At 40.5% G+C, this 23,899-nt stretch overlaps 1 protein-coding gene across 2 annotated transcripts in view; it reads left to right on the top strand.

Annotated features, from left to right (window-relative positions):
- The window catches only part of Dusp16 (dual specificity phosphatase 16), a 79,005-nt gene that overhangs the window by 18,214 nt on the left and 36,892 nt on the right, over positions 1-23,899 (top strand). For both annotated transcript variants that reach the window (XM_040743420.1, XM_040743422.1), the window contains exons 2-3: positions 18,379-18,964; positions 20,379-20,517. In XM_040743420.1, coding sequence (XP_040599354.1) covers positions 18,737-18,964; positions 20,379-20,517 — 367 coding nt within the window. In that variant the 5' untranslated portion in view covers positions 18,379-18,736. The remainder of the gene's footprint in view (positions 1-18,378; positions 18,965-20,378; positions 20,518-23,899) is intronic.

Here is a 23,899-nt window from a genome sequence, read left to right as displayed (position 1 = left end):
GAATTCCAAGCACCTCCATGACCCTGTGAGGGTAATAGGCTCTCAGTACTGGGATATTTCTGAGGGAAGCAAATCTTTAATTTGAATTCTTATACTGAGTTTTGTGTTGCCTCCTTCCAACTTTTGAAAACATTTCCTTGATATATCTGCCTAATATATAGTGAAGAAAGATTGGGAATTATATCACTTCAAGCATAAACTGTTTAGTGGGCCATGATAGAGTTTCCTCCCATATATCTTTTCCATCTTTTGTTTGTTCAGTAGAATTACTTGAAATTGCAGAGGTTGTGATGGTGACAAACTTGGTCTTTTACCTAAACATCTTTTCAGAACTTTAGAACACATTATAATAGACCAAGAGCAATTAAATCACAGTATGACACAGGTCATGGAATTTCTTATTGATCTTTATTAAGTCCTGTTTTCCAAAAAGACTGTCTTCTTAACTCTTCTTGGAAAAGATATCTGTCTGCACTTGCTTGTGTGAAAATTATAGATGCTGGTTCTTACTCTTCAGAGATTGTGACTTATACATCTGAGGTTTAAGATATTTTAGAGCTCCCAGGTAATTTTAATATATAGTCAGCATTTAGAACTACTGACTAGTTAAAATACTCTTCTGCTGTTTCTATAATTATTCCCCCCCCCTTTTTTTGAGGCCAGCCTGATCTACAGAGTTCCAGGACAGCCAGGACTGTTTTGTAGAGAAACCTTGTCTTGGACACCCCTCCCCAAGCTATAATTTATGAAATACCTTAAAAAAAACACTTTGTTTTGTATTCTCACAGTGACCTGGTATGGTGGTTTAAATAGGAATGCTCCCCACCCCATTGGCTCATATATTTGCATGTTTGTTTCTCAGGGTTATGGTTAGGTGAACTGTTGAGGAAGGACTAGGAGGTGTAGCCTTTTTGGAGAAGGCGTGTCACTAGGGGTGGGCTTTGAGGTTTCACAAACCTATGTCAGGTCTACTCCTCACTCTTTGTCTGCAACTTTCTGATTAGATGTGAGCTCTTAGCTACTACTCCAGTGCCATGCTGGTCTTCTTGCCTGCTGCCATGCTCCCTGTCACAGTGGAAATGAACTAACCCTCTAATACTGTAAGCAAACCCCCAATTAAGCTTCCTTTATATAAACTGCCTTGGTCATGGTATCTCCTCGCAGTAACAGAAACCCTAAGACACCAGTGAAGTAGAATTGCCTTTGCTTCTGGGATTCTTTGTATCACTTGCCCCCCCTCCAACTCTGTTGTGGAATAGAATATTGGTTTAACTGTGTAAAGATGGGATGCATTTGCTTAACTATGTAAAAATGTTTCACCTTGCCTGCCTAAGGCACCTGATTGGTCTAATAAAAAGATGAATGGCCAATAGCTAGGTAGAGGAATGATGGGCAGAGAGAAAAGAGGAGTCAACCAGCCTTAGAGGAAGCAGGAAAGCAGGATGGGGTATGTAGATGAGGTAAATAAGCCTTGGTGCAGCACATAGATGAATAGAAGTGGATTAATTTAAGTTAAAAGAACTAGCTAGAAACAAGCCTAAGCTAAGACTGACAATTCATAATTAACAGTTAAGTGCTATACCCCACCTCCTAGGATAGCCCAGGAATAGCCTTAAATTTACACTGTATCTGAGTATGACCTTGAGTTTCTGATTCTCTTGTCTCAGCCTCTTGAGGACTGGGGTTATTAATAGGCATACACCACTATACCTGGCTTATCCTGTCAACATTTCGATTTTAAATCTAATTTTTGTACCTTTATGTCTTAAGGTGAAAAAGACAGAAAGTCTATACATTTTACTGCCTGAGTCAATGTGAATATTGAAAGAAAGGCCAAGGGTATCTTTAGGACAGTATTGTTACTTGATCCTATGACCTCCAGGTAATACTATAAATTCACATTTGCATTTTAGACTTAATAATTAATCTCTAGATGTAGCTCTGCATGAGTAGTTTTACCAAGTTCCCAAATAATTCCTGTGATTAGATGGAAGTAGAAAATAATGTTGAGTTGAATAGACACAGTACCCAACAAATGAAGACATTCTTGGTGGTATAGCTTCCTAATACTATTACATTCTCAGTACCTACTGTGTGTGTGTATGTGTGTGTACACGTGTGTGTGTGTGTGTGTGTGTGTGTGTGTACACCTGTGTGCGTGCGCACACATGCAAGTGTAGACAGATGCAGTGAATTAGTATAGCTAAGCTCCTGGAATGGGTGAACAATGGTGTTACCCATCTTTCTTAGGGTTTTACAGATTAGTTAAGGTCTAACCCAAAATTAAAAAGAGTGAACACCGCTGACCATTTCTTCTATTATGCTTAAAATACATTTGCTCTGTTGTTTAGTCCTATGTTCAACTTAAATGTGTTAATAACAAATGATGTTTCTTTTGAACCTAAATGAGAGTTGGTAAGTAGGATTAAACAGTGAGGCTTCGTGAATATTATTTTTGAGCTCTAGCTATGCCAGTCACCACATATTAGATGAGATGGTGAAATCAGGTATTTTAGTGTTAAGCCCTAACAGTTTCATAAAACTTATAATCTGCTGTATGCCAAATTTCCCTCATGCCAAACTTAATGTATTTGTCATGCTTTTTCTACTAATTTTTTTTTGTATGGAAAAAGAAAGATTGCCTCATACTCATTTACTTGTTTTGCTTTATGTGAAACACAACTGTGGTAGAGAAACAATGTAAAAGAATTTATTTTGGTTTAGGGTTTCAGTCAGTGGTTGATTGGCCATCGCTTTTAGGTGAGGAAGAAGACGTCATGGTTGAAAGGTGTGGGAAAGCGGTTGCTGGTTCCATGACAGCTAGAAAGCACAGAGAGACAGGGAAAGGCAGGGACAAGTTTGAATCTTTCCAGTGGCATGTTTTCTCCATGTAGGCCCTACCTCCTACTTTCCACCATTTCCAATAATATTATCTTGTGAGTGTTCATGTCCAGTTATCCTCCCTCCTCCCATGAAAGGTCTTAGTGTGTATCCCCAGGTGGCCTTCAACATTCTGTAGACTAAGCTAGCTCTAAACTTGGGCTATCCTCCTACCTTTGACCTCTGAGTGCTTGGATTATCCTGAGCTTATGATGGCTAGATCTCCTGCTCAGGGATTGGTTAGTTTTCTGTACAGGGTTAGGGTCAGATTTGACTCTGGTTTCAGGGTCAAAGAATGTTTCTTTTTCTGGTCCTTTCTAGCCTTTTGGCTCTAGTTTTAGGGCCAGGGTGTATTTCTTTCACTAGCTTTGATTGCAGGGACAAAGTGTGTTTCTTTGGCACTGGTTTCAGGGTCAGGGTACATTTCTTTGGTTCTGGTTTCTCTCTGGGGGTTCATGTCCCAATTTCCCCCTCAAAAATCATATTAAATTTTTTATAAGAAGGCTTTCTTTTTTTATATTTGTTCAAAATGTCATTTCAGCTATGTTTAATTATTTTATACTTGTATGAGATTAGCTGTCTCTTCTGCTTTTCCCATAATGCCTTTTATTACTTTAAGGGACACCAGTGCTGACGTTGATATTTTTTGAGCAGTATTTGCTTATTGGCATGCCTGAACCTAACATCACCTCTGGGTTATAGAGGGCAGGGCCCCCTTGCTGTGTGGAGATGACTGAGGACTTCTTAGAAAGACAGTAATCTGAAGAATAGAAGGCAGAAATGATGTCTTCTCAGACTTGCATTGTAGAAGAGGTGTTTGATGGACAACCTTTTTTTTTTTTTTGACTCTGCAGTTATTTTCTGTGGTTTATAATCCAGCATTTTAAAAATGGTATTATTCGGATTGTATTGGAGTTGAGATGCAAGGCTTGTAATGAACACCTTGTGCTCTGGCCTTCTTATTTCTCTTTGATGTTCCTTTTGGGTCAGGTTGTACTCAGTTGAAACGAGTGACTTACAAGACGGGGAGGTGGCTGGCATGGCTACAGGTGCCATCAACACCCTTAGGAAGCTTGCTTTGTCCATGCATGCTCAGGCTGTTTTTATTTTTTTAGTTGTACTTACTTGATATAATAGTAGCATACCAAAGGCCTTGGCAGCCCCACCACCACCAAAAGTTATCCCCCCCAAACCACCACGGTAAATGAATTAATGGTAAGAGCTTAACCTCAGAATGCCAGAGGCTTGATTTTAATTGTAAAGAGAGAACTATGAAGAGCAAGAGAGAGAAGAGGAGACAGCTTCATAGAACGAGTTAGATGAGAAAATGAAAAACACTATGGGGAAAAGATGGATGGTGTGGAGGAAGTAACCAAGAGGCCAGGCAGCATCCTGACTTTACATGTCTCTGCTACTCCTTACATCTTGCAGGGTTTTTTGCCCTGGCTCTGGCCCTGTCACTCTATGGTTCCATCCTTGATGGTACAGCTTCCTAATACTATTACATTCTCCGTACCTACTGTGTGTGTGTGTACACATGTGTGTGTACACATGTGTGTACACGTGTGTATGTGTACACATGTGTGTGTGTATACCTGTGTGTGTGCGTGTATGTGCACGTGCACGTGCATGTGTAGACAGATGCCGTGAATTAGTATAGCTGGGTGAACAATGGTGTTACCCATCTTTCCCTGCTACATGACTTCTTCTTATCCTGGACCTGGCAGGGAATTGGAGATAGTTACTTCAGATCAGGGACTCTCCAGCCATAAAAGGGATGATTTGGAACAGTTGCTCTGCTGGTTGTGGACCCATTGTCCCTGAGTTATCCTTTAATGTGAGTATATAAATTGTGACATTTTTGACATGACTTGGATGATCAGAACATCCCTGGCACCTTCCTATTCTGGCACTTTCTGAATCATAAGCTATACTCACAGTGGTGTCTTTATGTTGTTAGTGAAGTAATCTTAGATATTAGTGATCATTCAGTTCTTCAGTTTACAGATTTATACTAACACAAGCTCAGGAGTATTCAGTGGTAAATTCTGTATGGCCTCAGAACATTTTGGTAAAGTTGAAATTAGGAACAAGGTCTCTTGAGTCCTGTCCAATTTTTTTCCTTTAAAAAACAATACATCATGAGATCTCATTTATTTTTCTAAACTCCTAGGATTAGTTTTGGTTGGAAACTGAGCTGGCCTAAGTTGTAGGTGCTTGGCACAGAGAGAGAGGGAGGGAGGGAGGGAGGGAGGGAAAGGGAGAGGGAGGGAGGGAGAGGGAGAGGGAGAGAGGGAGGGAGGAGTGTGTGTGTGTGTGTGTGTGTGTGTGTGTGTATGTTTTAACAGTTTTATAGTTCCTGCTTTCACGGAGTGGAACTGAGCAAGGGGCCAGTAGCTACCCCTGGGCCTGGCTGACATCCCATTTTTGAGGCCCCAGAATTATTTTTAGCCCCAGGGACTTGGAAGCAGGTGTGGTCTGTGCTTGAAGGCCGTGCCTGGAATGTGTTCGAGCCTTGTTGTACTTGTCTACTTAGGAGCTGACAATGGTGACCTAAGCCTGCTGTTTTACTTTGCCAGAAGAATTTGCACCTTTTTGATGAGGAATGAAGAGTCATACTCTGTTACATTTGTGATTTGTTTAAACAGGTTTGCTTTGAAAACTTTTAACAATTGAAATGCATTTTAAGAGTTATTAGTACTTTATTAACTAACAAAAGTATCAGTATAAGCCCCTTGGATATGAAGAACTCTTTTTGTATTAAAAAGTGTACCCCAACTGATGTATTTTATAATTCAGGTTTCTAGTCATGAGTATATGATTTAACATTTAATTTTCTGGACAGCTGAGCTGTAATTCAGTGCTGTAGACAGTGTGTTGTTTACATTCACAAGATTCAGTTACCAGTAAATGGACACACGGACACACACACACACACACACACACACTAAAATTTAGTTTTTATATTTTTCTCAGACATTATTATTTAAAAGAATTCGTGTGTGTGTGAGTGTGTGTATGTGTGTGTGTGTGTTAGTGTGTTAGTGTGTGCTATCTGTAGGTCCTTGAGCTTGCTAGGCAAATGCTCTACCTTAGAGTAAGAATTCTTTACAAGTTATTTTGTGAAGCAGCAGCTAGGCTTCACCCCTTGAGGGCTAACATAAATTTTCATATATTGTATTAGTTCATCTTCTAATCTGCGCTCACTCACCAACACGTCTTTTTTAAAGTCAGTCTGCTAAGAAATACAGCAAGGTGTGTGTGTGTGTGTGTGATATCATTTGCAAATGCTTTCCTTAAAAAAAAAAGGCAGCCGGGTGGTGGTGGCGCACACCTTTTATCCCAGCACTCGGGAGGCAGAGGCAGGCGGATCTCTGTGAGTTAGAGGTCAGCCTGGTCTACAGAGCGAGTTCCAGGACAGCCTCCAAACAATACAGAGAAATACTGTCTCGAAAAACAAAACAAAACAAAACAAAACAAAACAAAAAAAAAAGACAAGTTCATGTGTATCTAAGAATGGCCTCAAACTCCCTATGTAGCCAGGGATGATTTTTGAGTACCTAACTTTCCTGCTTCTACTTCCCAAGTGCTGAACTCAAAGGCATGAGCCACCATACTGCATTCCATTGCTTGCTCCTAGGGCTACCGACACTCTGAGAAATTAAATTATAACCTTTCTGCCATTAGACTGCATCCACATTATTCACGTTTGCCCTGCCTTAGCACTTGGGGGTAATTTAACTTTTCTATCAGCAAAGTATGCCCTGTCATTCTCATAGTGGCTTTTGTTATGTTGGCGGCTTGATTGAAGGTATTACATGCAGATAGAGGTTCTGAAGTTACCGTTACCAGGCCCTTGTTATCTGATTCATCCTTTGACAAGAAGAACATCTTGAAAACACCTTTATTTTAATGGAAAGATTTTAAAATACTTTCTTGTATAGATTTTTATATGTCTATCCTGTATAGTATATCTGTTGTGCTTTACTCCATTCCTTGCCAAAAACAACCAAACCCAAAAAACCCTCAAGACCCTCTTACTATATAAATATTTGTGTTCCTAGAATCAGTATATTGTGTGAACATTGTAATCTTTCCTGTTGTAATTTATTTCTTGGCTAAGACACACTAATTTAGGAACCACAGCACCTTCCTTTGCAGTATTAAAGGAAGAAAATGTTTTACATTTCTTTAGTGTGTGTGTGTGTATACTCACCTACATACATACTTGTATATATTTCACATTAAAGTGAAAGTCTCTGTTGCCTGTAAATGTGTTATTTCCAGTAAATATAACCATAGTTCTGAAGAATGACTGAATATCTGCCATATCTTTTATTAGAAATTTCCTAATTCAGGATTATTTTGGTCAGTGTCTTCATTATTTTCAGCCAAGCATTTGGCATAAGAGCTGCGGTTTCCAGGTATCCTCTTAGCTTGTTCTTATGTCCTTCATAATTTTATTTGTGGGATGCCTTTGGAGGAAGGCCTCCAACTGGTTGGTTTGAGCCTCCTCTAACATCTCTTCCCTCTTAACTGCTTTATTTTTTCTCCATAGCTCTTTTCACTATCACAACATGTTTTATTTTGTCTATTTTTTCCTGTAATTTGCATTTGCCACAACATTTTATTTTGTTTATTTTGTCCTATAATTTGCATTTGACTGCTTCCCTGCCCTCCAAGTTAGTTCCTAAGTTAGTGTTATTGGGAGGTAGTAGAGCTATTAGGAGGTAAGCTCTTGGTTGGAAAATTTTAGGTCATAAGGGGCATGCCTTCAAAAGGGATTGTGGGTCCCCAGCGTCTTTTTTGTATGCAAATTTGCTATATGAGAAATTTGCCTGACCTCACATTCTTGGCCCTTGCTATCTGATAAGCCCACAAGAAAAGTACCCAGAGCAGTCCATCTGCTCAATTTGGACAGGAGTTTCCAGAACTCTGAACCAAATAGCTTTTTTAGGGCCTGGGGAAATGGTACCACTTGCCATGCAAGCAGGAGGACCTGAGTTCAACACTCAGCACTCATGTAAAATGCTGGGTATGTTGCTGGCAGACATTATGCAGAGCGAGAGACCTTGGAACACACAGCTCTAAATGGGATGTCTCTATCAAATCCCTCCTCACAGAGATTAGGGAACATCTCCTCCTATACCCTACCTAGCAACAGAGGAGGTGAAAAGAGCCAGAGGGGATGGAGGATACCAAGGAAACAAGACCCTCTAAATCAACACGAGTAAAGCTCATATGAACTCACAGAGACCGAAGCAGAGTGCACAGGGCCTGCACAGCTCTGCAGCAGGTCCCTTGCATATGTACTATAGCAGCCAGGTAGTGTTTTTATGGGATTCCTGAGTATATGAATGTGAGCAGGTTTCTAAGGCTTTTGTTGGTTTGTTTTTTTAGAGACAGGGTTTCTTTGTGTAGCCTTGGCTGTCCTGGAACTAGCTCTGTAGACCAGGCTGGCCTTGAGCTTACACAGATCCACCTGCCTCTGCCTCCCGTGTGCTGGGATTAAAGGCTTGCACTAACATACACACACACACACACACACACACACACACTTATTTGGTTACAGTTTGATTTGGGGGTGTATGTGTGATTTTGTTTTTTTGGTTTTGGGGTTTTGTTGTTACATTGGGCTTTTGTTTTTTGAGAAAGAACTTAAAATTGGGTAGGTAGGAAGGGGGATAGTATCTGTAAAGAGTTGGGGAAGGGGAAGAATATGATCAAAATATATTTAGACTTAAAGGTTGTTTGAAATAATAAAAGTGTTGGGTATGATGGCACTTATAATCCCAGCTCTGGGAAGTCAAAGACAGGACGATCTCTGGGGTTTTTAAGTCCCAGGTTGCAGTGGAAGCCCCTGTCACAGAAAGCAAAGTGAAGAGCATCTGATGCTCTTAGGTGCACCTAAGGTTGACCCCTGGCACATGAGCTTATACATGCATATGAAGACACAATGTTTTATTTTAATAAGTTAATAGTTTCAATTTTTTTGTTTGGGTTTTGGTTTTTTGAGACAGGGTTTCTCTATATATCAACTCTGTCTGTCTAAGAACTTACTGTGTAGACCAGGCTGGCCTCAAACTCCAGAGATCTACCAGCTTCTACCTCCCAAGTGCTGGGATCAGAGGTGTTTGCCACCACTCCCCACCCATATTTTCTTAGAGTAATGGTAAAATGACTAATTCAGTATCGCAGTACTAAATTCTAAGAGGGCAGGAATTTTTTATTTGCATAATTTATAACTAGGCAATACATTTACAGTTACAATTCATGATGAATAGTTATTTATTGCTGTATTTTCACAGTAGTGCCTGGCACATTTTAGGTGTCCAGTAATTACTAACTGACTTATTTACAGCAGGTCTGGGAGATGCTCAAGAGTACCAGGATGATACATCAGTCTCACTTGACCCTGACTTGTAGATCTCTCTTCTCACTACCAACTTAACCTTTATCATGAGAAGCCTTCCAAAACATTTCCTGTACTCCCAGATTAAACCATCCCCTACATTTCCTCTTTCCTGGTGCCCCCCCCATCCTTGCATTCCTCCCATCCCATATCCAGGCTCCTCTTCCAGTGAACAGGACCCTTAGCTTTCTGCAAGGTGCTAGGAAGAACATGAGACGTGGGTCAGTTTGGGAATAGTGGGTGCAGGAGTATGGGTCGTGGAGGAAAGGGGAAGGTAGTGTAGGGCAAAGGATCAGGGCTCACGTGGATCAGGGATGACACAGGTCATCTTAATACACAGGAAGCAATTCTAAGAAGAAAGGCAGAAGCCCCTGCTGAGCCAGTGCCAAGAGTATGCAGCTCCTGGCTGGCAGAAACTCTGTAAGGCTTCTCATAGATCTGGCCTCTGCTGTGGGAGAGCTAATCATTGAAAGTTAGCTGCTGTTCCACCCTCATCTGTGGTTTCCCTGGAACATGTCGACAGCCTGAACTTGATGGACACTTTCAACAGTGCTGCCTGTCAGTGACAGGCTGGGCTTTACCATGCCGTTGTCTCCATGTCTAATACTAGTTGTCTAAGTAGATTTGCTTCACACAGTCTATTCTGGTACTATCACTTGTCAGTATTTATGTCTTCAGGTTTGGGTTAAGAAAATGAGGACAAAACATGTTAAGTTCAAGGCTATTTTGGTGAAGGTGGGTTTTTGTTTGTTTTAATTGAACATATTTACTAACATCAGATCTTTGCATTTCTATCAGGCTTTTGTTTTTACAGTTTTATGCTGACTGTGCTAGGGATTGACCCAGGGCCTCTCTCTGCTATTAAACCACACCCTTGGCCATCTATTATTTCTCCTAGACAATAGCTTTAATCCCCGTAGAACTACAACAGTCAAAACCCGAGGTGCTTTTGCTTGCTTCAAGGCAGCAAGTCTAGTCCTCCCTGTAGATTTGTGTAACTAACATCCATTTAGAGCTCCTCTAGAAGTCTGTTTGATTTTGTAGTCTGTTTGTCGATTTTTATTGGGGAGGGGGTGCTGCACGAATAATATAAACCCAGAGACAGATATTGGAGCTAAAACTGAAGGTCAGAAAAGCAAAGCAGTCAGCCACTAACTCTTATATCTACCTCACATTAAAAGTGCAATCCTGTCTCCACAAATCCTCAGATTGAATCCAACTGCATCTGTCTCCACCAAACCTCAGACTGTTTAGACTGCTGCTGTCTCCTCCCACCTTATATTCCTCTCTAGTGCTGGATGATTTGTCCTTTTTCTTCAGATGTCTCATTTGTCCAGTAGTCTTCAGATTCCTTAGCTGGATGCCTTTATTCTCTTTAAAAGACCAAAACAAAACCATTCCCAACTCTAATTTTGGAGAGGTTTTCTTTTGGCAAGTTTTATCTGATCAAATGAAAAGCATTGGTTAATTTTATAGGTTAGTTTAGATTAAAGGATTATGCTGCTTGATGAATTATCATCTCTTCTAATTAAGAGGTCTCACTTGTTCTATTTCTGTTTTTTTTTTGTCAACCGTTTCTGTTTATCTAGCGTATCCTTTAGCGTTCAATTACCTTTTTGTAACTGCCTGCCCTGTAGGATTGTGTGGTATAGCTATAATATGCTTTATATTATAATATGCAAAAACTGTTTCATTTTCTTGGAGACACATGTTGGAGCATTGTCTGTCTTTATTTGTTCAGGTATACCCATTATGGCCATGACTTCTAGCAAATATGTGATTACCAAATCAGTTTTTTCAGAACCCGAAGCAGTTGCCCATTGAAAACCTGAATAGGTGTCAATGGTGTGGTGTACATATTTTAATTTTCCAAATTCTACAAAATGGATCCACCTGCCAGATTTCATTTCTTTGAGTACCTTTTGGGTTGCTTCCTTCAGGTAGAGGCCTTTGGTTGTATAGAGAACAAGTAGGACATTTCCTGATAATTTCCTTGACTTGTTGCCATGTGATAGAAATTTTTTTTAAACCTTTGTTATTGACATGATGTTTTTATGAAATTCTGAGGCCTCCAGGACATTTCCAATCAATAATTGATCAATTTCTGCATTACCTTGTGCTAGAGGGCCTTGGCAGACCCATATGGGATCTGATGTGTTTTGTGTACATGGGAGGATTCCTAGTCTTGATTATTTCTTGTAACTGAATAAATAATAAGGTCAATTCTGTATCGTTTGGTATAAATTCAGAAGTTTTAATATGTAAAACAACTCTTTCTGCATATTTCGAATCAGTAACTATGTTGAGAGATTCCATATGATCTATTGACACCATGATAATAGCATATAATTGTGACTTAATTATAAGGACTTAGATCCACTTAACTTCAATTTTCTGATTTGTAACTTGCTTTTCCTGATTCATTTGTGTCACTATAGAATGTAGGGGCTCCAGTTATTGGTGTTTCCTGTACAGTGCAAGGAAGAATCCAGTCAGTTCTCTCTCCTCTGTCTTTTTTTTTTCTCTTCATTTTTTAAAATTTAAGTTAGAAACAAGTTTGTTTCACATGTCAATCCCAGCTCCCTCTGCCTCACTGTCTTTTTGCATTTCAATAACTTTATTGAAAGGTGTATTCCTAGCCGGGCGGTGGTGGCACAGGCCTCTAATCCCAGCACTCAGGAGGCAGAGGCAGGCGGATCTCTGTGAGTTTGAGGCTGGGCTGGACCGACAGCCTCAAAAACAATACAGAGAAACCCTGTCTTGTAAAAACCAAAAAAAAAAGAAAGGTGTATTTCTTAGTTTAAAACATAATGGTAGTTGGTTGGTTAGCTTACTTCTGTCCTCTCAAAATCAACATTGTTTCCAAATTGAAGCACTGCAAAGTTATCCATGAAACATGGTTTACAAAGGTTAAGGATACAATACTCTGGTTCTTTGGTTTATCTTTCAGTGGTCATTATCCATTACATGTCAAGATGGTTACAGCCACTCTGGGTGGACACAGGCTGCACACTGCACGGAGGAGCAGCCGACAGTTTAACAGTGTAGATTTTACATCCAATGAGGTCAGCATTGAGAATCTGAACACAACCTCAGAGGTCTTATGGAGTGCATCCTTTCTTCCCTTAAGACACAGTAGACGTTTTGCAAATTATTCTTTCTTTTAAAATAAAATGCACTAAAAGCAGTGGCAGTTTTTTAAAAACTGTAGAAAAATCTTCTGGAGTGCTTTTTAAAGCCTGAACTAAGTTTAATGCAATAAGTTTTCAGGGTGATAATTCATCCAGTTATTAGTATTTTTTCTCAGATGGGACTAGATTGAAACAGCAATTCTGTAGAGTTTTTCTTTTATTATGGATAAAAACCACCTATTCTCTAGACGAAATATTAAAGGTAACAAAGTTTCAAAACTTGTGAGATCTGCTTTATATAAAACACCCACCCATTCTCATATAGCAATAAAAAAATCCTGCCTCTAAATTAGCAGTTACTTATGGGTGCCAAGAAACCATTTACTGCTTAAATTACTTCTTATAATACCTTAAGAGTGCATTTGTGAAATGTTGGTTTTGATGTAAACCTTGTAATTTAAATTTGACATTTAAATTAAGTAGTTTACATTTTCAATACCACTGAAGTATATCTTGATCCAATCTAGGAAGTTAGATCAATGTTAAAATGAAGGTTCACAGTTTTATTTCACATTTATGTCTTTAGCCTTGATTTGAATGTTTCACGGGTGAATTCAAATCTAAGCGTAGCTCTACCAAGTCTGGAATCAGGAGTTTTCCCAACACTGAGACCATTCTGCTAATGTGGTGATGTGCTGAGGTTTCATAGCTTAAACCCTGTATCATGGGAAACTCATGGTCAGAGTGGCAGAAAAAGACTTCAGGGACAGTTTTTGTTGCTACTGCATCCTACTGCCTAAGCAAACCACACAGACCCAGTTTAACAGAAATCTGCCTATATACTGCAAGCTGCTAAAGCTGAACTGATGCATCTAAGATGCATGATCATATATTTATTGCAGGGAAACTACTTTTGCAGTGGTATTGATGACTGCAGACTCACAGTTGAGAAAGAGGGACATAGACGGCTTCTGTGACAACCTCTATCCTCCCTCCTTGCCAAAAGTAACAGCCTACACAGAAAGCCATGTGAGAGCGCTCTTAAAAATTCTGATAAGGCCAGAGTGTTGGTGGCGCACGCCTTTAATCCCAGCACTCGGGAGGCAGAGGCAGGTGACCTCTGCGAGCTCGAGGCCAGCCTTCAAAACAATACAGAGAAAGCCTGTCTCGAAAAACAAACAAGCAAAAATTCTGATAAAGAAAGTGGAGTTCTCCACAGCTCATGGCTTCAGATAGGGGTACGGGTGGAGAAGAACTAACTCAGTTTTCTTTAACTGGAGTTTGACCCATGCCCCAGTGAGTATGTGGCCAATGCACATTGTACTTTTTTTCCTTTTCTTTTTTTGGGATGGGTTCACAAGGATGGGGAGTTAAAAATTAAAAAAAAAAAGAATTTAGGCTTTGTTTGATTCAGTTTAAGAATATTTATTCCTTGGTCTTTGAGCAGAGATTTTGGGAGGACTGTTGAGACAGCTTACCCAGTAGACGAATTTGCTGTACCACAAACCTAGCAGTGTGAGCTTCAGTCTTCAGAGCCCTCATGTAATAGGAGAGTCAACTCCCAGTGCCCTCTGACCTCCACATGTTGACCATGGCATGCTTGTGTCCATGTTCACGTGCACATCACAGGTGCCACACACACAGACAGGAGGAGAAAACTTGAAGGTAAAGTTAGCTGGATGGTTTTGCAAATAACTATTTGCTTGCCATTTAAAATTCCACTTTAAGCATAAAAGTTTGAAAACGAAACCATCGCAAATATGCCTCTGATCTCAGGGTATTGGCATTCTTGAAAATGAACAACAACTGAAGAGAAATTTTAAAGTATTTTACTTATCATTATTTTTGAGACAAGGTCTCAGGTAGCCCAAGTTGGCCTCAAGTTCTCTATATCATTAAGGATGACCTTGAACTCCTGATTCTCTTGTCTCCACTTGTCTAGTGCTAGAATTACTGGTGTGCAGTACCTCATCTAGCTTATGGAATTCTAAGGATTGAACCCAGGGCCTCATGCTTCATAAACAGATACTCTGTTCACTGAGATACAGCCCAGCCTACAGGGTAGAAGCAGACACTGGGAATTTAATTAAAATTTTCTGTTTATAAAGAAGTGAGGTTAAGGCCATTGGGACTCACTCTGTACAACCCTTTGTCAGGGTCCTGCCACATAATCAAGTCAGGACTACAGAAATCAGATTTAGGGTATAAAGGGACAAGAGGACTCTAGGTGGCTTCGGCACAGTATTGAATGGGTACAAATTTACTCTGATCCCTTTGCTTAAGTTATATCCTGTATTAGAGTGACTGAGCAGAGAAAGATCCTTTCTTGGTTGGAACAAGAGTCTTTCTGTATCTGCAGCAGCCAACTCAGATCCTTTCATGCCTGGTAGAGCTGTCTGCTGAAGGGAAGCAAAGACGAGCGTTTTCTAATTCAGCTTGTACATGTTTGCTATCTTCTCGTCCTTTTGTCATGATCTCCTAACCCAGATCACTGCTGTTTCTCGCCCTGATTTTATCATTGAGAGGAGCCAACCACACTCATTGGCTCAGTGCTGTGGGTGGAGTCAGCTTGCTCTTGGTCTCACATCTCTGCTTTCTGTGCCAAATGGGCACCCTTGTGTACAAGTCCCATCATTCTCCCCCAGTCCAGTTCCATTATGGGAGCAGGTACTGAGAGCAAACTGGTAACCCAGTAGTAGAAGGTCCGGTTTGAAAGTCAGACATTCTTAGTGTAGGGCCTTTGATTGCCATGATCCATGCCACTGAGCAGGCAGGACTTTATTCAGTGCTGTGGACATGGTGGGTACTTTGCAAAAGTTTATTGATTGTCAAGACAAATCTCTTGCTCTACTTTCTCCCGTTGAACTTTGAAGTGATTCTTATTCCTCACTGACATAAAAGTATATTGAAAATCAACACAATGTAATGAAACTTGGTGCTTAGAACATACGACATGGACATATATTAAATGTGGGATTTGTAAAGTAAGGTTTCTCAGGTGCCTCTATATTAGGTGAGAAAGGTGGGAGCTGGACTTTATAGGAGAGGGAATTACTTCTGTTTTCATCTACTCAGTCTTTTTTTTAAAGAAAATATTTTATGTGTATTGATGTTTTGTCTGCATGTATGTCTGTGCACCATGTATGTGCCTGATGCATGAGAAGGTGCCAGAGGAAGGCATTGGATCCCCTGGATTGGAGTTAAAGATGGTTGGTGGAAACTGAAGCTTATTTCTCTGGGAGAGCTTCTAGAGCTCTTAACTGCTGAGCCATGTTGCTAGCCTAAGTGATGTCTTTTTGATTCCAGATGTGAGTGAGCTTTGCTCACCAGTGCTGCCCCCCACATCTGAGACAGAGAATCTAACTATATAACCTGGACTGGCCTGGAGCTCAGAATGCCTTCTTTTCAGAATCTAACTATATAACCTAGACTGGCCTGGAGCTCAGAATGCCTCCTTTTCAGAATCTAACTACATAACCTGGACTGGCCTGGAGCTCAGAATGCCTCCTTTTCAGAATCTAACTACATAACCTAGACTGGCCTGGAGCTCAGAATGCCTTCTTTTCAGAATCTAACTATATAACCTAGACTGGCCTGGAGCTCAGAATGCCTCCTTTTCAGCATCTAACTATATAACCTGGACTGGCCTGGAGCTCAGAATGCCTCCTTTTCAGAATCTAACTATATAACCTAGACTGGCCTGGAGCTCAGAATGCCTCCTTTTCAGCTCTTGAGTCCTATCATGCCCAGCTCACCGGTGCTTCTTTCTTGAGTGCACTCCTCCTCCCCTCCCTCTGCTTGATCCATGATCACTTTTATTTATGAATTTTAGGTAAATTAGGCAGTTTTGTCCTCAGAACAGATATTTGTGGAGAGATAGTCACTTCTGCATCTGTATTTTGTAGAAGCTACGTAACCAGTAAATTCCAGGCCATTTCTTTTATAGCCTGATCTCTTCTCCATGCCCCAGGCTTGAGATTTAAGTTTAAAATTACAGAATATGACCTTAAGATGATTTAAATCTCTACCACCTTGTTCTGAAATTAGGCAAATATTTATTTATAATCTTAATTCATTTTGTAACAAAAAAGGTTTTACTTACTATGAAAGTTAAATTGAGCGCCTTATCTACAAGCAGAGTGGAAGCAAGACATTAATAGGAGCCATTTCCACCAAATGTTCATCTTTAGAAGTTGAATGCCAACAGCAATTTTCTCATTTTGGACAGAGAATATTTCATGTAAGGAAAATGGACCAGGATAGATACAAATCTAAGAATACCTAAAGCTAGGACCCAACCCAAAGTTTGGACATTAAACTCCAATTAGTGTTACTTAGGAAATGGTTCCTTAAAAGAGTTTGATGAGATGAGGGAAGCATTTTAAGGGCTCTGCATGCTGTCTTCAAATTCTGGGTTAAAGGGTTGTTGTAGTTATGGTTTCTATTGTTTCTATTGTTGTCAAGAGACATCATGACCATGGCAACTCTTTTTTTTTCTTTAAATTTTTTTAAAATTTAAATTAGAAACAAGGTTGCTTCACATGTCAATCCAGCTCCCTCTCCCTCCTTCTAAGCCCATCTCCCCTCTCCCAATCCCCATGCCTTTCCCCAGGGAGGGTGAGGCCCTCCATGGGGGTTGTTCAGAGTCTGTCATTTCATCCAGGGCAGGGCCTAGGCCTTCCCCCAAGAGTCCAGGCTGAGAGAGCATCTCGAATTGTGGATGGGCACCCAAAGTCCATTTCTATGCCAGGGATAAATATTGATCTACTACCCAAGGCCTCATAGATTGCCTAGGCCTCCTCACTGACACCCAAATTCAGGGGGCCTGGATCAGTCCCATGCTGGATTCCCAGCCATCAGTCTGGGGTTCAAGAGCTCTCCCTTGTTCAGGTCAGCTGTTTCTGTGGGTTAAACAAGTCATGGCAACTTTTATAAAGGAGAACATACTCAGGAGAATGACTGACTTCTAGATTTAGAAAAGTTCACACCTGTGTGGTTTGAAAGAAAATGACCTCCTAGGGGGTGTGTCACTGTCGTGGGGGGTTGAGGTCCCCCATGCTCAAACTATACCCACTGTGGCACACAGTTGCTTATGCTGCCTGCAGATCAAGATTTAGAACTCTCAGCTCCTTCTCCAGAATCATGTCTGCCTGCATGATGCCATATCCTACTGTGATGATAATGGAGCAAACCTCTGAAACTGTAAGCAAGTCACAGTTTATAAGAGTTGTCATGGTCGTGATGAATAATGGAGCAAACCTCTGAAACTGTAAGCAAGTCCCAGTTTATAAGAGTTGTCATGGTCGTGATGACAGGTCAAGGTGGAGAGATGGGCTTGGGAAGGATAGGCCAGGGGTGTGGCTGTGAAACCACCGCTGTGTAGTTGTGTCACAGACCTTGTGTAGTTCCTCAAAGGTAACTGAAATTTGTGGAGCCTTGTTTTCCTGACCCTTCTCAAGGGGCTACTGTTGGCACCTGTGCACTCCTCACAGTAATTCTTAAGCCAGGAGAAAGGTTTGCTTTTTTTTCTCTCCTAATAATATGGACTTGCTAATCGGATTCTCTGCTATTGCTCTATGTAGTTTTCAGGAATGAATAAATAAAACAGAAGAAAACCATTAGGAATAGTAACACTTTGAGCTGCTACCTTTTCTAGCCCTTTAGCGTCATACAAATATCATTTAGTTTGGGATCTTAGGTGATTATAATTATGAATGTTAAGTTTTGTTTCCTTAAAGTTTTTATATTGTAAGGTTAAAACTGAATTAATAGTATACCCCCTTTCTCCCTCCTGAAGCTATGTCTACTTGATTCTTTTTGTTTGTTCAAATGAAACAGTGCATGGAATTCGATTAATGAAGTAAATATTATGAATCATACACTCTCTAATCTGGTAGTCATTGTTGTTTTTCTGACCCCATGTTTTGTTTTCTGTCTGTGTTTCTCTTTGTATAGGTTGTCAGTCCAGTGTGAAACTGCTGGAGTGAGGGAGCAAAGGTAAAGGATGATGTAATGCCCTGGCTGCCCCAAAGCATCTTTTGTTGTGGATGGTTATCCTGTCATCTCTCCATGAAGCAAATGTGAGGGGCTGCTTTGTGGAAGGAGTCCTTTGCAGGAGCACGTCAGCAGGAAAGAGAAAGACATTCAGTTGGAGGGCTCTTGCTGAAATGGGTTTAACTCTCCTTTTGCCAGTCACCACTAGCCTGACCTCATACATTTTTAGTACAATGGTGTGGCTGAGCCTTTGAGCACACCACATTACATCATCGGGCAGATTAAAGAACGAGGTGGGAAAAGAGGACTTATTGTTGTCATGGCCCATGAGATGATTGGGACTCAAATTGTTACTGAGAGGTTGGTGGCTCTGCTGGAAAGTGGAACGGAAAAAGTGCTGCTAATTGATAGCCGGCCATTTGTGGAATACAATACATCCCACATTTTGGAAGCCATTAATATCAACTGCTCCAAGCTGATGAAGCGAAGGTTGCAACAGGACAAAGTATTAATTACAGAACTTATCCAGCATTCTGCAAAGCACAAGGTAAATTCCTTTATGACTTTTTAAACTAAGTGGACATATCAGCTGAGGAAATATTTTAATTGACGCTTCATTTTTAAGTACAGAAAGTAATTTGAGGAAAATTTGGTTGTTTTTTGGATTTTAGCAATCTCCCAATACCTAAAAATAAATTGACAACCACACTGTCATATTAAGAATATTTTAAACTAAATCAGGCTTATGCCTATTTATAATCCTAACATGGGAAAATAGGGAGGATTTCCACAAGTTCAAGGCTAGCCTTGACTACATAGCAAGATCCTGTCTCAAAAATTTCAGGGGAAGGGAAAGTAATATTTTAAATTACACATAATAGTTAACTTATTGTAATTTGGACACATACTATATGTATTAGTGTCATGATGAAATTGTCCTATCAATTTAAACATTTTGTCTTTTCTCCAAATCCACTGAAAGCCATTCTTTTCAAGTGCTTTGAAAGTAAGAATTAATTATTAGAAGTGGAAGTAATATTTACATGTGATAATATTGGTTAAGATATTTTGTTCAGGAAATAATTATTGTTGGGCATATGTGCATATATTGGGGAAGGCTGTTTCTTCCCCCCTCCCTTTTTGTTTTTCTGAGACAAGTCTTATATGTTCTAAAAGTTGCTATGTAGCTGAGGATGTCCTTGAACTCCTGGTAAGCGCATCTTTTAATAAACAGCATCTTTAAATAAATGGTTTTTTTCTTATTACATAGAAACCATTTGTGTGTGTGTGTGTGTGTGTGTGTGTGTGTGTGTGTGTGTGTGTACGCGCATGGAGGCTAGGAAACCTTGGGTATTTTCCTCTTAAATGTAATCTACCTCCTTTGAGATGAGGTCTCTCTCTCATACACACACACACAGTTCAAATTTTTGTATGGGTACTGAGGACCGAACTCATGTCGACAGTCTCCTGTAGAACTATTTTAACAAATGTTTTCTTAGGTTGAAGGATTGTTATTTTACAAATTACATTGTTTGTCAGCTTTACCCTATTATCAAGTTTTCAGCACATCATAAAAGTAGCATCAATTTTGCCTTTGAAAAAAGTTTTTTACAAGCAACAACCACTTCTATGCTAATTTTATCCAGTAAATGGATTGAATCTAATTTTTATTTCATTATTAATTGAAAATAAGAAGCTGTAAGTTGTTTCAAAACCAGTAAAATGTGAGGTCCTACAAAGCCAGTGGCTTGTTAGTTTATTTTTCTCAAGCCATCCCCCACCTCCAATCCCTTTTTGAGATAGGGTCACAAGTATCCCACACTGACTTTAAATTTGTTCAGTGAGTGTGACCTTGACTCCTGATTCCCCTCCTTCCACCTCCCAACTGCTGGGCCTGCCGGGTGTCCTGCCATGCCCAGCTCCTACCTTCCTTCTCAACAAGCTTCACGTTTGCATTTTAGGTTGACATTGACTGCAACCAGAAGGTGGTAGTTTATGACCAGAGTTCCCAGGATGTTGCTTCTCTGTCATCAGACTGCTTTCTCACTGTACTTCTGGGGAAACTGGAGAAGAGCTTCACCTCTGTTCACCTGCTTGCGGGTGAGTCTGGGATACAGTGGAAAGGACTTGGTCTCTAATTTTGTTTTATGAAAGCAGTATCACAACTGGTGTGTAAAGTGAGTTACAGGTTTTGATTAATGGTTCCACTGATCTTGAATACTGTTATTCCTCCACATTAAATTACTCAGTGGTATCTTGCTTTGTTCTTCGTTTGTTTGATTTTGAGGCACAGTCTCACTATGTAGCACAGGTTGCCCTTGAGTTTGAAGCAGTCCTCTGCCTCAGCTTCCCTAGTGCTGGAATTACAGGTGTGAGCCATCACACCTGGCTTGGTCAGTGTAATATGACCTGGCTAAGATGCCTCTTGGTATTTTCTTAGCTGGAAATAGCACATTTGGCTAGCTCAGAGCCACTTGCTTTGTCTGATGATTTTGTGTATACCTGCTGTGTAAGGACACTGAGTGATCGGCATCTCAGCTCTTATGAAATCTTACCTTGTGGCCAGAGCCAGACCAGAATTACAGTCTCAGACTCTTACTGTAAACACTTGAAAGAGACTCCAGAGGTAAGCTCACCTTGGGCATATCAATAATAAAATAAGGAACAAATTGTGCAGACTGTTTCTTCTAATTACCTTTTTGTATATGATTTTTGTTTGTTTTTTTATTCTTGGAAAAAAGTTTCAATATATAAACGCTAAACAACTGGGTGATTTTGTAAAGCACATGGGAAGGACTGCTCTTCCTGAGGAGGCGTGGAGTAGCAGGTGCATCTCATGGAGTCAAAACAAACTGTTACCCTTGGCTTACTGTTTCAGACGGGCTCTCCTTGGGGCGGGCTGACAAATGAGAAATATAGTTGACCAATGTACAGGATCTTAACATAAACCTGCTTCCAGACAGAGTCCAGCCGTGTTTTTTTTTTTTAATCTGGCCTAAGGAAAGATATTGATAGTATTGTCTTTTACCACTTTTGGTGTTTATTGGAAGGAGGATGCAGTGAGCTTGATTACTGGTAATTAGTTATTAGAAATATAAACACATCAGTTTTATGATTGGTCAGTTGTTGGTGCGTGAGTAGTTTTTAAATATTAACATTGTGAAGCGCCATGCAGATTTAGGTAAAATCTCCAGTTCTGTCATACATTTTTGCTTCAGTTCTCTGGTCACAAGGATAGTTTTGTTTTGTTTTTGTGTTGTTTGTCTTTTGTCCCCTCAGGCCTTCTCTAACCACATCTTACATCTGTGCTGTGATTCCCTTTGGTCTCTCTGTGTGGCAATTACAGAATTCTGTGACTGCGATTTATTGTATTTTCCTGTCTGTGCATAGATGTATGTAATGATGAGCAGATGTGCTAGTACTGAGCTGAGCAACCCCTGCCCTCTCGCCCATCCGGACAGGCACATTCTAAAGGTACATGAGTGGACAGGCACATTCTAAAGGTACATGAGTGGACAGGCACATTCTAAAGGTACATGAGTGGACAGGCACATTCTAAAGGTACATAGGTGGACAGGCACATTCTAAAGGTACATGAGTGGACAGGCACATTCTAAAGGTACATGAGTGGACAGGCACATTCTAAAGGTACATGAGTGGACAGGCACATTCTAAAGGTACATAGGTGGACAGGCACATTCTAAAGGTACATGAGTGGGCAGGCACATTCTAAAGGTACATGAGTGGACAGGCACATTCTAAAGGTACATGAGTGGGCGAGGTATAACAGCTATTTGAGTTGAACTAAGGGTAGCTTTGGTACTCATCTCAAGTTTTTGTAGCCACTGTGCTATTAGTGAGTTCAAGGTTTGTGGCCTCACTTTACTAACTCATAAAATACAGGGGATCATTCATGTCGGTCAAGCACAGGATTTACTGAATCATCCCCATAGATCCACACTTTAAAGAGTTTGTCTGTCAGGATGTCCCACCCTGCTTTTTTGAAACATTTTCCCTGTGTGGAGCTTTGACCTGACAGCTTGGTAAACAGACAGCCATTCTGTAGGTGTGTTCACAGTGAGTTTCTAGGTGTCTTACAGTTCTTTATTCCCTTTGCTGATGGTCATTCCTTGGTTTTGTGAAAAGGTTATCAGTCCTGTTCCTTTGGGAGAGGCACTCACTGGGCTACAAGAAGAATAAGGGTTCAGTCTGACCAGCTGAACCAACCTTATGACTCCCTGAATCGGAGCGCCTCATGCCCATTTCATACACGGGATGTTTGGAGTGCTAAGTTAGTGGGAGGAGTAAAGGCGAGGTGGGTTTAGAGGTCACTGAAGGTCGAGTAAGAGGGCTGCAGCTACTCCTCGCTGCACTGGGCACAGTGTCTATTCCTGCTGTTGGCTCCTCACAAGTGAAACAGGCTTGTGAGGAAGGAAGAGATGGGCTGTGAGAGCGTACAAACGAGCCCCTGTCAGTGTTTGACAACACCTCTCATATAGCCCTTAGGTGCTCACAGGAGGAAGGGCTAAAGGAAGAAGGCAAAACTGGAGGAGTGACCGGGAAGAGTGGGCGCTCGGAGGGAGGAGTCAGGGTCTTCTGGTAGGCTCGGGGCCAAGACTGCACTGGTCCCTAGGAGTCTGACATACGTCTTATGGACACATTCCTTCAAGCTGGGCAAAACGGGCTGTGTTTTTACTCTGCTGTTCGTGGCTGAATGCATTTAGAAAAGTCATTTAACTGGAGTTACGTTTTGGTTTTTTTTTCTTTCCTATTTATTAAAATACAGATGTTCCACTTACTCTGAGAATATTTTTGTGAGAATCAGATAGTATGTCGTAGAATCTGTTTCAGTAGTTTTTTTGAAGACTATCATTATGAACAGAAGACAAAAATAGTCAGTTGCTGACATTGACTTATGGATAAACTATTTTGGTTTTGTTTAACCTCAAGAAAATTTTAAAACAAGCTAGTTTCTTGGCTTTTACTTACCCACTGTTGATCACTTTATCATCTTAGTCTTTTTGTCCTTGTCCTTATCAAAGAATGCTCGATTTATTTCACAGAACTGAAATAAATCAGGAGAAAAAGCCCCTTTAACTCAGGTGTTCGTTTTTTACTAACATATAGAAAAGATGCAGAAATGGATTAATTTGATAGCAAGTAGGTCAAAAGATAATCTACAGATGAACAGTATTATTCTGTTACTTTCTCTTTTCCCATTTTTTTGTTAGAGTCTTGAGACACACCCATCTCATGATCCTCCTGCCTCAACTTCTGCTTCTTTATCATATCCTACTAACATGTGCTACCACAACCTATGCTCAGTCTTCTTTCTTAGCCTCTGGTGTTGGAATTATGCGTGGGTGTAGCCCTGCCTGGCTCTTTCCCCACTGAGTAAATGCAGAAGGGCAGCTTTGGGTGTGGTGCAGATGTCGAGAGCATGTTTAACATGTAAGATCTGGGTCCAATCTCATCATTCCCT

Source organism: Mesocricetus auratus, unplaced genomic scaffold (assembly GCF_017639785.1).
Source record: "Mesocricetus auratus isolate SY011 unplaced genomic scaffold, BCM_Maur_2.0 Super-Scaffold_100001, whole genome shotgun sequence".
NCBI lineage: Eukaryota > Metazoa > Chordata > Mammalia > Rodentia > Cricetidae > Mesocricetus > Mesocricetus auratus.
This window is presented reverse-complemented; position numbering and strand designations above follow the sequence as displayed.